The sequence below is a fragment of the Sipha flava genome, unplaced genomic scaffold (genome assembly GCF_003268045.1).
Source record: "Sipha flava isolate LNK unplaced genomic scaffold, YSA_version1 117_pilon_pilon, whole genome shotgun sequence".
In the NCBI taxonomy this organism is placed as follows: Eukaryota; Metazoa; Arthropoda; class Insecta; order Hemiptera; family Aphididae; genus Sipha; species Sipha flava.
Genome location: NW_020271741.1, coordinates 2,455,400 through 2,469,581, shown reverse-complemented (window position 1 = coordinate 2,469,581; position 14,182 = coordinate 2,455,400). Strand labels below are relative to the sequence as shown.

Genomic DNA, 14,182 nt, shown 5'->3' with positions numbered 1-14,182 from the left:
GGCAATATTTTATAATTTATAGTTGGTATAAATAAAAATGAAAATGTAAATTGTAATGTGTGTGTGTCGGCTGTTTAAAATTTTAACTAAAAATAATAGAGCACCGAGTTATATTACATTAAAAATAAATAATATTGTATATTTCAAAATTGATGATTGAAAAATTATATTTTTTACAGAATTTGGCGTATACCCATTTATATTTTTAGCACTACATCACTGATACCCATCATAAATACTGTGGTACTCAGCGTATTAATATCTTTTATGACTTTTAATGTAATTTATGAGTATATCTAGTGTCTTAGTGAATAGTCAGTAGTTTCATAATAGATAATGTTTAGTATTTTTAATATTAAAATAAAGAGTAATAATAATTCTAAACAAGACGAAGAACAAAATCAAACCTGTAAGATTTATAATGAAGATGGTAAACCAAGTAATAAATGAAGTAATAATATTTTTAATAGTTTTTTTGAGAAGCAACTAGTTACAGAATTACCATCGAAATCAACAGCATAATCTTTATTAATATCATTTAATTCATATTTATTGAAATCTAGTAATTTAGTTAATGATAGCTTTAGTAGGTTAGATATTGGGAACTTTGTTAATCTACCGTGTATATTAGTTATTGATGAAAAAATAAAACATGAACTATTAACTAATATCTGGACACCAGAAATTAAGTATAGTTATAAGGAAGATAATACGTCAGTTACTCGTTTTTTTGGCATGCATGGTTGAGTACATATTCACCATGGTTATCTTATTCTCAAAAAATGAAAAGTCCATTTTGTGTATTCTGTGTTATATTTTATTCATCTAGTGGGTATGGTAATTTTTATAAACAAGTTCAGTTTGTAAAAAAAACCATGTAATAAGTATAAAGACTTTCACAAAGAAGCATGTGAACACAAAGTTTCTAAAACACACTATGCGCAGAAAATGCTGTTGATTTTATTAAGGTTTTTTTTAACAAAGCTTTTACTGTTTTTGATAAAATTAACACATCTCATAAGTTACTGATTGATAATAATAATATATATTTTTTTCCTATTATTTCAAGTTTTGTGGTACTCAAGGAATTGCTTTGCGTGGGAAAACTTCAAATCAAGGAAATTTAAATTTTACTTAATTAACTTTAGAATTGAAGCTGGTGATAAAATTTTACAGTCATTTAGAATCAATCCCTAAAAATTTCAAATATATTTCAGCTAAAGTTCAAAATGAAATAATTAATATTACAGGGAAAATAATCTTAAGTAGAATAACAAATTATTTAGTGAAATCGTAATCATTTTTTTCTATTCTCGCTGATGAGACTGCTGATATTTTTGGTACAGAACAGTTATAAGATATAGGCATAAGATATATCTTATTTTAATCAGAAAACCCTGTAGTCAAAGAAGAATTTTTAAGTTTTATCTTGTTGTAGCCAGGTGTTTGCATTCTTGTATATCGGTTGTGAATTTTTGAATGATATTGTCGATGTCGTCTGATAATTTTAAGGGGAGTTGAACTGAATGCGAGTTTTTAAAAGATTTTTAAAGATGAGCCAACTAATTTTTTTGGAAGCTTGTGGATTTTTAGGAGTATTTGAAGACAGTATTTTGAAGTCGAGTATACTTGAGGAGTTGTTGGATGATAGATCACTTATGTTACTCACATTGATATTGCAATTTTTTGGAACTTTAGCTATGAATAAATCAAGAATATCAGGGTGTCTATTCTGGTAAGGCCAGTAGGTTCGGCAAAGTGGTAAAAGTATTTTTATATTGGAATTTTCAATTAAGTTATGGAGAGTTCTGATTCTGGTGTTTGTTGTGAAACATATCGATGAAGAATTTTTGGCATTGAGATTACTGGTGACAATGAAGTAATTACCTACTGATTCTAAAAAGTTTTTGGAATTAATTGTGTTAATTTTAAGATGATAATAGATAGATAAGGTCAGTTTGGTGTGACTATTTAAAGTTGTGGAGATATGTTTCGCTGATTTCGGGGACTGGTCAGTGAAATAAACTAGTTTTAACAATTATTATCGATCTAGCGTGTGCTGTATTATCAGGATTGCTTTGATAGGCAATATAACCAAGAATTTTTATGCTTTTGTTTTGGGTTGAGTATGATTCCGAAATCATGGCTATATCTATAGTGTTAATTTAGGACTGCCTGAATTTATAATTTATGAGGCGTAATACCGTTTGCGTTTCAATTAAAATAATAAATTAATAAATTATAATATTATTTATGTATGTAGTATACATTATAAATATACCAGTAAACAATATAATATGTGTGACACTGAATGTAAATGATGTAAATAAAGATGTATAATAATGTATAAATTATGCACTTTAATATTTTTTATTTTTTTTTTTAATACTTCAAATGAGTTATTAAAAATGTAAGAAAAGTAGCAAAGAGTGAATATTTAAAATTAAGTTTTTATTTAGTACAATAAAAATCATATTACCAAAACTTGTACAGTTCACATAATCAGAATTTTTATTAATAAACTTTACTACAAATATTTTATAGTAAATGTATTTGTTGGACGTACGTAATCGGCATTATGACTTAGAGTCATTTGGTATCAAAGTAGATTAAATATTTAAAAATCACATCACATCTTATGCGTACTGGAAATGATGAGTTCACAATTTCACGATCATAAATAAACACTAAAGGCATATGAAATTTTGAAATATTTGTGGTTTTCAAGAATACCACCGATAATGACTTATTTACGATTAATAAATATAATCTTATTTTATCAGCGCAACAAACATACGAAATAAAATATGATTTACTTAACTTTCTATTAAAACGATATAATTTAAAATATAAATTATGAATTGAAAAATTTTAAATTTCGAATATACATGGCATTCATTTTTTAAGTAACTCCGATGGGCCAACTGTCCAAGAGTCCAAATCAAGGTCTAAAAAAAGAAATAAATTCCAAGAGGCCAATTTTGTCAACAAATATCAGCTGTGGGTCAGCTGATCCTCTGAACCCCTCCCCCTAGATCTACCCCTGGCAGTGACGTACGCAGAAAAAAGTTTTGGGGGGTGTTTTTGAAAATCAGAACTTTTTTTCAATAAACAAATGAAATTTTACTATGAAAGACTTATAATATACTTACATTACTTTTTTTTGAATATAAATATATATCATATTAAGAAAAAATCACAAAACTAAATCTAATTTTCGTGAAGTTTTAGCCATTATGTTAAGAATATCTTCACGATTAACTTCTATGTCTCTATGTACATTTAACAATGTTAATCCATTTAACCTTTCTTTGCCTGTTTTATTACGTTAATACGTTTTCAATCTACGAAGAGAAAAAAACGAGCGTTCACTTGTAGCTATGGATACTGGGATAGTAGGTAAGTAAGGTAGAAATTAATTTCAAGATATTACGAAAAACATAACAAAAATTTCAAATGCATATTTTTGAATAATTCTTAATTTTTAGATTTAAGAGCTCTTTGCATATTTGTCCGAAAGAACATTTTGTGTAAAAAAGTAAAATAAAAGTGCATATTTTTTAATTTTGCATATTTCTTCATTTTTGAGCGCATAAGTGCATGTATATTTAGTACTTTTTCAGAAAAATTCCGAGCCCAAGAGATAATGTATGTACATTGTACAGCAATGTCGTAAAAACCTTAAAATTAATATTAAGATTGTTATCGAGCATAACTCATCAAATATTCTAAGACCAAACATTTCGGGAGGTGTTTGAACACCCAAAACACCCCCTGTGTACGTGCCTGATCCCTGGCTATAAAAATCCATTTGATGAGAATTCACGTAGATGGGTTGTATGTTGCATTGGTCTATTGAGATAATTTTGCGATAGGTGGAGCCGATAGAGTGGTAAATACATCCTGATATGCAGTTTCTTCGGTGAGGGAGGCATATAAATTTATTGTGATAAACACTTTGCTCTTTTTTTTAACATTGGATTTCGGAGGCGAAGATGTTAATGATAGAGATAAATTGCGTTTAGAAGTTTTTGCGTATCGCCAAAATACCGCCTTATTTTATTATCTTATTACTATTGTATATATATGTGAATACCGGTATATGAGTTATTATTAATTGTTAGATAGGCCGAGTCGACGACACGGTGGGTTTCGGTCTTCCAGTGGCGTATATAGGTTTTCATTTGGGAGGGGACCGATTATGTATTTGATTTTTGGGTGGAAGGGAAGGAGGAAGCACACTATTACGAAAAAAATTACTTTAACAATATAAGACTTTTCGACTGTTTTTACACCATCAGAGAAATAAGAAACTCAATTTTTTTAATGATTCATTATTTTTTAAAAATATAAAAACTACATTGTAATAAACAATTTTTTTATTAGAGTCACTCAAAATTCACCACATATTTTCTTAAAAGAATAAACATATTTTATAAATATAAAATTTTAAATTATTGCATAAGCAACATTCTCAGTATCGTGACAAATTTTCTGAAACCTCCAGCATTAAGACATATACATGTTAAAAATAATAATTTTTAATAATGGTGTTTTTCATTTCTGAGGGGGCCCGGGCCTCCTCGCCACCCCATAAATACGCCCCTGTGGTCTTCTCAGCAGTACTAATTAGTATCTTAATAAAGGTGGTCTATACACGATCTGGAGTTTAATATATTAACCTACCTATAAGCGCTTCGGCTCCAACAGTTGGTCCTTCGAGTTGGATAGCGGAGAGCAAGCTGGTAGACGAGCTACCACGAAGAGTGCAGTACAGTTAAAGTACAGGTAAGAGAGCCACGTTTACCTATACCGAGTCCATTCTTATTTTCGTTGTCCTCAATTAAATCGAGTATCGTCACTATAGCAACCGATATAGCCACCTTAAAGTCATGTAGAGGTGTGGTAAAGGGTCGAATCACACGGATTATAAATTTTGTTCGAAAATTTCCCGCTGACGGCGATTCATCTAAAATTCGATTAAGAAAGGAAAAAATCGAAACCAGCTGGGACGAATTTCAAGATATAAAATACGTCATAGAACGACTGACCGAAGAACCTGTATCTGAAGAAAAGTATAGGACCAAGTTCGAGGACTTATATTATAAAGTGATGGCAAAATGCGATTAAATTTTGATGGAGGCCATTAACAAAGAAACCTAAAACTCTGATTATTATAAAATACCGAAAAGTTCAACAAACAGTTATCAAGTATCGGTGGTAAAATTGGTAGCGCTGAATGAATTGAGTTCAATAGTAATTACAAGGAGTGGGAAACGTTCAAGGATGTATTCGGTACCTTGATCCAATCAAACGAAGCTCTGACCAAGGTCCAGAAGTTGATCTATTTAAAAGCGGCACTGTCGGGAGACGCCGTGGAAGTCGTAAAATATCTTGAAACTATTGCAAACAATTACGAATTCGCGTGGGATTATTTGAACCAACGATACGACAGCAAACGAATAATAGTACAAGGCGATTTTCAAATTAGAGAGAGTCATGGAAGAATCATCGACGAAATTGCAACGATTTATATACATTCTGTTAGGGCATATAAAGACGTTGGAAGTGATTGAGTATAACCCTTTGTCTTGGGGCTTGATGTTATTACATATTATTTCAACGAAATTTGATAATGCTACATTATGAGAGTGGGAAACTCAAGCCCCGAAAACAGAAGTCCCCGAAGTTGACGAATTAATAATATTTTAAAACACATATTTCAAATTTTGGAATCAATCGAAAACGCGCAAAAGTTGGATAAGTCCGAACAGGAGTGAATACAGACACCGGTGGAAAGGGTGACAAGAGACAGATTTTAAGAAAAAATTAAAACGTTATTCATTCAGACTACGGTAGAAATTAAATGTAATTTTTGCGAAGAACCTCATACTATCTTTAAGTGCAACAAATGTCTAACATTAACCGTTAAATAACGACGAGAAGTCGTTGCGAACTTAAAACTATGTAATAATTGTTTATCTAAACACAAGGAAAATAAAGGCTACAAGGCGAAAGGCTGCTGAAAGTGTGGAGAAAAGCACAAGTCGTTGATGCTCGAGAACCTCATTGTTAAAAACGCGAAGTTATTACATTCAACATCGATGAGCGCGTTTGCAACTAACCGGGTTTTAAGGTTTTATTATCTACGACAACAGTAAAAATTGTTGTTAAATCGAACGAGTCAGTGTTAGCGCGAGCGTTACAGAATTCCGCGTCTCAAGGTAACTTTATCACTCACAATTTGGCAAATAAATTACGACTAGCGAGAAGTGAGTTTAACTGTACAATTTCGGGAATGAATTCGGCCGAGTGTCAAGCGTGTCACGTAATCACCGCGACAGTGCAATCGCGTTTGGACGGGTACAATCGATCCATCGAGCTTATGATGTTGCCCACAGTTACATCAAAATTACCGACGATACAGATTCGCGGAGACAGCTCGTGTTCGATACCGAAACATATCACGTTGGTCGACCCTACTTAAGTAACTTAAGTATTCTAAGATATGTTTGGATTTACAATAATTTAATTAGACTCATTAGTGATGTATAAAATATGATAACGGACGAACAAAAATAAACGTCTGTTCATGTTGAACGATCGCTAATAACGGTAATTTATCATTTATTCGAAACGATAATAATTTTTACTATTTATTTTCACAAGTTTTTTCAAATTTTTTACAATTGTTTAAGTATTATAATCCATAATTGAATCAGTTATTTTCTATTATTTTTATTATTTTGTTCATTATTTAATGTTAACAAAGAGATCAGAGAATTGGCAGGAGTTCTAAGAGTAACCTTTGTGAAAGCACAAGAATCAAATGGTTTGGGTATGTGATGAGGAGGTCAGACTCAGAGTATCTTAAAGCAGTGGTAGAGTAAAACCCTACTCAGAAGAGACCAAGAAGACGTCCAAAGAAGCGATGGATAGATGGAATAAAGCAGGATTTAGAGTAATTAGGGATATCAAATTGGGAAGAAAAAGTACAAAATCAGGAAGAGTGGAAGGAGGTCAGTGGCGGTAAAAACTCTGGAGTTGTGATGCCAGTGACAGAGATGTAATGTTTAATTTGAGAAATTCAGCGGTATTATAAGATATTCAAAGATACTAACTTGATTCACAATTGTTGAATTTGGAAAGTCACTACTCAGTAGGTCCGTGTCTTCGTGGACACGTACTGAGGAACGATTTTTGAACCAGCGCACACTAGACATTATTCGCTTCTTAAGTCTCCTGAACCACGAATTCGTTGATTTTAAATTGCTCTGTGTTAAAATAAATGTTATGTTGATTACGTTCAAATGATATTTATTTTTCGAAAATTTAAATTGAAAACAAATGTACAGGAACTTACGATTTCACTTTTCGACTCGATTACGTTCTGTTCAACATTGAATGTTCTCCTCAATTTAGAATAAATGATACCCATTTTAGCAACTATACTTGTTACTTTGTAGTTTAATTTAGAAATTCAAAAAAATGTTCGAGATCTTTTAACAAGTTATTAAAATGTATAGACCGGTGAAAAAATTCTTGAAAAATTGTACAACTAATAACTGTAAGCTTTTATATAAACATTTAATGTTGTCTAGTAAAAATATGATTTGTTTTCAAAATTGTAATGTATTATTTCTATGGAGATGTTTTATATTGCCTAAAACACGTAAAGACATGTATTTATAATTGCTATTATTATGTTACAAATTATAGTATACTCTAATTCTGTTATACATTTATTTTACTATAATAAAGGGATGAAAAATCCATGGCACGCGAAATAATTAAATATTTTTTAAATAAATTTTAATTTTTAATCATAAATAGTACGGTCACAATAAACCACTTTAAATAAAGAGATTGCCTGTTTTTTCAATTTTTCTGTAACAAACGAGTATATTCACGAATCACTCTTTTCGTAAATTAGTTTTAATATATCTGAATTATGATTCTGACCAACGCGTATGAATGCATTGTACTGAATTAAAAATTACAATTACAAAACTGAATATAAATTAATTAGCATCAATGTACAACAATTATAATTATACCTGTCAAGCAAATCAATAAATACTTAAGTAATGTTATTTGTATAAATTCAATTACCATTTTTAATTCTAAATATATACAATAAATATATTTAAATTAAAAAATAATTTTTATACATAAATAATATTTTTCTTAATTTAATATTTTGCAGGAAGAAAAAAAAATCAGGTAATTTTTGGTACCTTACATTTGGATAATTTCCCGCCTCTTCTCTAGTATGTAATCATCAATCTTAATAAACTTGATATATATTCAGGATATATTCTTTCTGAATTCATATATATTATATAGCTTATGAGGTTATTCATTAATTTATATTTCTTGAAAATAATTTCGGAATATTTTTTTTAGCAATTTATATATCATTGTTTATATTTTAAAATAATCGTATTATGTTTAATCCGTTTATTGTTACTATACACCGTTTTGGCAGACAGAAATCAATAAGGTTTTTGTAATAATACGGTGTTATTCTCATATGTAAATATTCAATCATATAAATATGGTATATTGGTGCACTAATACAATGTACAATTTTTACGACCAAGTAGATTTAGCGTCAATATTGTTTTTAGCCGTCAATATAAAATAATATAACATAGTGCTTAAGACAAAAGTATAACATTTTTTAGTACAAACATTGCATTACCAATGCATTCTTTAATTTGTTTATTTGTGTATTATATATTTACAACGTGTCTCCTATGGGTGTGGTAATTGCAATATCTTAAATTTCACACGACACTAAATATATTTAAATTAAGAATTAGTTTCATTGATCTAAGAACTCGAAAATTAATTAAATATTTCGGTTGAAAGTGTTAATTGTTCTAATTTTGATCTTCCAATAGGAGATATTATAGAATTCCGTTCGGAAAAACGTAATTTTATTGAATAACATAAGATTTTAAACGAGAGTGAACTGGAAACATATTAATATCGATTGGACAATATTAATCTAAGATATTATTTTAAGGATATTTTATATTATATTCGCGAGTACATTGTAAAAGGTATACTGCTTAAGATTTTTTATTTAGATTGTATTAATTTACTAATTAAAAACAATTTTGATTATGTTTATAGCAATTCAAATTTTACAACATCTGTAAGTAGAGAAAAATTAATCAACATCTAATGCCGTTTTATTAATTATACTGCGACTAGAAAAATTATTTCAACTTATAATTGTAAAAGAGCAAAAACTTCATAATAATTCAAAATTACTAATAGTTCAGAGCGCTCAAATAAGTATTTTGGGTAAATGTAATAGTTTTTAACTCCCTAATTCTCCTTCTACTAATGGAAATATTGAATCACATTCTCATGATTATAATGATATTATGAAGGATATATTCTTGGTGGATACTTTTGAAATTAATTTCTGTACATATCGGTGATATCGTGATCTAGTCATAGGCACAACTAGGGAGGCGCAATAGGGTTTTTAGCACTCCTGTTTTTTTTCAGATCTATATAATCTATAGTAATTATATTTAAATACCATTATATTTCATTTTCAGCAATTTCAGCACCCCCGATGTTTGTGCTCTATTGTGCCTATGCATCTACCTCTGTCTGGGTATTATAAAATAGCGTCATGAGAGTAAAATAATTGGTCTAGTCTACCTCACATGTAATTGTAATTTCTAATTAGGTTTATTTATGTTTAGAATGTTCCAAAGTAATATTTTGTAGTGACGGAAAATCCTTTTACACATTGCTTGTTATATAGTATAATCTGTACATTTATCCGGATATTATAATTTTTTTTTTTTTATAAATAAAATAGATCATATGTTTATCAATATTGTTATATTTTATTATTTACTTCTATTATATTTGATTTTGAATTTTGAAATAAATATTTAACGTTTTGATGTTTTTTCTTTATAGACTTCAATAATTCTCAATCAACTTCATTCAACTATTGAATCACATCTGTGGAATATAAAAAATATAATAGAAAATTAATAGTAAATACAATAATATAACTATTATATAATATTATTTCTAATATATATTTCTAGTATGTAATTAAGAATTATTATTTGCAGTGCTTATTTAATTAATGACAAAACATAATCTTGAATAATTAAAATTAATAATTTGATATAATCTTTTAAGTATAAATTAAATAAAGGAATTCATTCATTAAATAAATTGAATACTTAGTGTTTAACCACTTAAAAATGATTCTTTAATATAATGATAGATAGTCAATATTTTTAATATTACTCACTGGCATGTACTATAATTGAATTTGGATCCTGTTGTGCATTCCTTTTCTTCGATACATTGACATGAACAAATTTCAGAGTTCCACATTTTTGTATCTGATTCTTCGTCACATTTGTTTTGGTCTTCTAGATTATTACAAAGACATCGACATTCTCTGGCATCATAAACTTGTGTGTCTTTACAATCCTATACAAAAAGAGAGGATTAAATTTGTGTGAACCATCACTTTTTCATAAATAATTAACATACTTTTTCTTTAACAATACAATTACATTTACACTTCACGTGCTGCTCTACACTGATAATCTTTTTTTCTTTAAAAGTTAATGTTTCATTGTATTGAAGAATAGTAACCTATGGATGATACACCCAGAGTTCATATATTATTTGAAATAAAAAATAAAATAAATATAATATAAAGTTAAAACCTTTGGTTTATATTAACTTACTTCAAAATTGAGTATTTCTATTTCAGTTGGCTGACAGGAAACTAAATTGTTACCACAACAACCACCACATCGTCTTACTCGTGTACAAGGTGGCGAATAATATAGATTTGGATTATCATCGTCCCTTAAGCTAATTGTTTGATTTTCAGTAGTACAAGATGCAGGTTTTGGAACAAGTATTTCATCTGAGGGTAAATAGGTACATAAGAAGTGATAAAAAAAAGACATGGGGTCATGTTAATGATTCATTTTCTGCCATAGTTATTTTTATTTGTTTTATTTTTTGACTTATATCATTACAACCTAAATAAATTATTTAATGCTTATTACGGTGAAATTAATTTTGGCTAAAAATAAAAATGAAAAAAAAAATACTGAACCGTTTTCGGCCAATATGAACCTTTCTCTTATCGGCCAGTACATTATTTTTGTCACCAATTTAAAATATTGTTCAGATTTTTTTTTTTTTTTTTTTGTTATATAACATTATTAATTAAAGAAATTATAAATACCTAGTTAGTAGTTATTATATTTATCGAAAGTCAACGTATTGTTGATTTTCCACAACATAATTAGTTTTTATTCTTAATATAGAGGAGATATTACTAGAATGAAATTCAAGTGTGGCATGTGTTGCAATTACTAAAAAAATGAAATGTTTTTATAATTTTTTTTTTTTTGTATAAATTGGTAATAAAATGTAACTTAAATTAATAAAGGATTTTTAGATAAACTGTAAATTTTAAATTAATAATAATATATGATTATTACATAAATCGGTAGTTTAACAGAAAAATAATACTTAGAATATTTTAAATTGGTGACCACAATAGTATTCTGACTGAAAACGAACATTCCAGACTTGCCGAAAAGTGATCTGACCGAAATAGGAAATGTTCATTTTGACCAAAAAGTGTTCCGCCTAAAAATACCCTTTGGTCAGAGATTATCAATGATGCACGAAAGAATTAAAAATCAATATAGCTTATTATGGTTTATTTTATTAACACCACTTTTTTAAATAATATACATGTACTATTATTTGTCTTGGCAGTATTGGCCCTATGGTGGAGGGGTTGGTGAGCAATGGAGTCGCACCGGGCCTCAAATATATTCAGGGAATTGCATACTATAAATCACTAATAGCACTTAGGTTAGATTAAAATTCTGCACCGAACCCTAAAATCCATCGAGTCGGCACAGTATCTAAAGAACATATTGTATCAAATTTCTTACTTTGTTCATTATTTGCTATTTCATATTTTAAAACTTCGGACATATTGACGTGTGGCATAAACTTCAAAAATAGTTCTGGAACACTTGTGACCTGATTTAATTTCATTATAATATCCAATGGAATCTAAAACAACGTAAAATAATTATTCATATGTTTGTATTAGGTGAAAATAATAGTAAGTTTAAATTATAGATACAAATTATACGAAATTATTTTGAAGTTTCTGAACGAAGAAAAAAAGTTTGTTTTAACATAATTAAAAATAGAAATAACTGTGTAATTATTTCATTAACTTATATAAAAAATACATAGATCTTAGTATAGTTTCATTATGTTAGAATTTAAACTTTATACAATAAAAATAAATTTAATCAAATCAACTTTTTTCAATTTATTTTGTACAATATTTAAATATCTAATGTTGAAAAATAAAGTTTATACAAACAGTTTGTATCAGTTTAAAATTTTAAACATTTAACATCTTACCTACTGTGTGTTCCATTTCATTTTTATATATAATAAAAAATAATTACCTCTCGGTTATTTTCAATTTGACGAACTTTAGATTTTATATCACGCTCACAACAAGATCGTTTTAGTTCCTGTGTTTTAATATGATGGAAATTTTCGACTGCAGGAATATTTAATTCATTATTTCTGTTGAACATTGCGGCGATGGTGGTTACTAATAATAGCCAATAAAATATTAAAGTACTACACATGATGAATCGTGTTATTATAGTTATCACAGCGTCAATAACATTATACAGCACTTATAAAGTTGTATTCATGACTGAAGCTAGAAATAATAAAACAATTGTTGTATATTCGGATATTATCAGTGTATTCGTAATACGTATATTTTGTAAGGCTTAATGTAGTTTAACTTTGGTATAAAATGATTAGTCATTAAATTTATAAAATTACTAATTTATGTAATATCTATATAGGTACTTTATTATTTTATCGCATAGTATTATTATGATTTACACTATCTGAAGTGACTAAATAATATAAGTAGATTTATAAGTAGTTTTTTATAAAAACAAATTGTATTATTAATAAACTGAAAAATATCAAGATAATATATGTATAAATTGTAAATACTATTAGAATATTAGAATAGATACATTTAAAATTAAAAATCAATTGTTTATATGAATATAACTCATTTTAAATATCCACGATTCACATCTATATAAAAAATGAAATGTACGCCTACTTAATTATACGATTAATCAGAAATTATTTAACATCAATGAATCTGATCACCTAAAAAAATTGCTATCATTATACATACATTTTTTTAATGATTTTACAATAGAATATTATAATTTTTCGTTAAATATTTGTATAAACTCTAATAATACTCAAAGTTTAGGTAAAGTTTCATATAAGTATACACTAGAAATACATGAATATAATGGAGTTAAATAATTAAATATTTAAAATTAACTGAAAACAAAACAATTTCTTGGTTAGAACATTAAAATTATTTTCCCGAAATGTTTGATCCTTTATTAAAATATTCGGATGGTGCCATAACTGTCACTGTGATAAATGTTTTAAGTTTTATTATACATGTTGTGTGTTTTACGGCGCTGGTATGTACAATTTTCCAAATTCTGTAGTTTTGTAGTTCTTCTTGTAGTACGTTCTTCGTTACATTTATTACGATAATTTTCATTGTGACGATACTCATAACAATAGAACATTTGCAGAGGTTGATATTTCTATCAGATAATATTTACATGTACACATATGTATATGTAAAAGCAAGGCATGTAAAGCCTACGTTTTGGATTTTAGACTTCTTTTTTAAATGCGGGACATTATAAACCATAAATATAATATATTTACTATGTTTATATAAGCGGCAACAACAGGAGTTGGGGTTAAGGACCATAGGCGTTTTTAAGATTTTTTATTGGGGGTATATGAACTTTTATTAAAATGTGAGCCTGGAAGCCAAGTCCCTCACACCCTTTTTTATAAGAAAACAGCATACATTAAATGAAAATTAAAAATATTATATTATTAGGTAATTAAAATATTAAATTTACAAAATAATATCCGAGTTTTCTTGATTTTTGAGCCATCATAATAAGAATTTTGGGATTTCTCTATGGACGGCGAATAATATTAAGTCGTTAAGAAAATTCTATGAATGACATCAAATTATGAAAAATATGAAGTTATA

At 28.1% G+C, this 14,182-nt stretch overlaps 1 protein-coding gene across 1 annotated transcript; it reads right to left on the bottom strand.

Moving 5' to 3' along the window:
- Positions 1 to 9,889: 9,889 nt before the first annotated feature.
- Positions 9,890 to 12,807, bottom strand: LOC112693246 (vascular endothelial growth factor A-A-like; the record flags this gene model as incomplete). The annotated part of the gene is given in 6 exon segments (XM_025568229.1): positions 9,890 to 9,996; positions 10,298 to 10,482; positions 10,546 to 10,650; positions 10,746 to 10,930; positions 11,982 to 12,105; positions 12,516 to 12,807. Coding segments are annotated over 6 exon segments (810 nt in total). The 3' UTR covers positions 9,890 to 9,974.
- Positions 12,808 to 14,182: the final 1,375 nt, after the last annotated feature.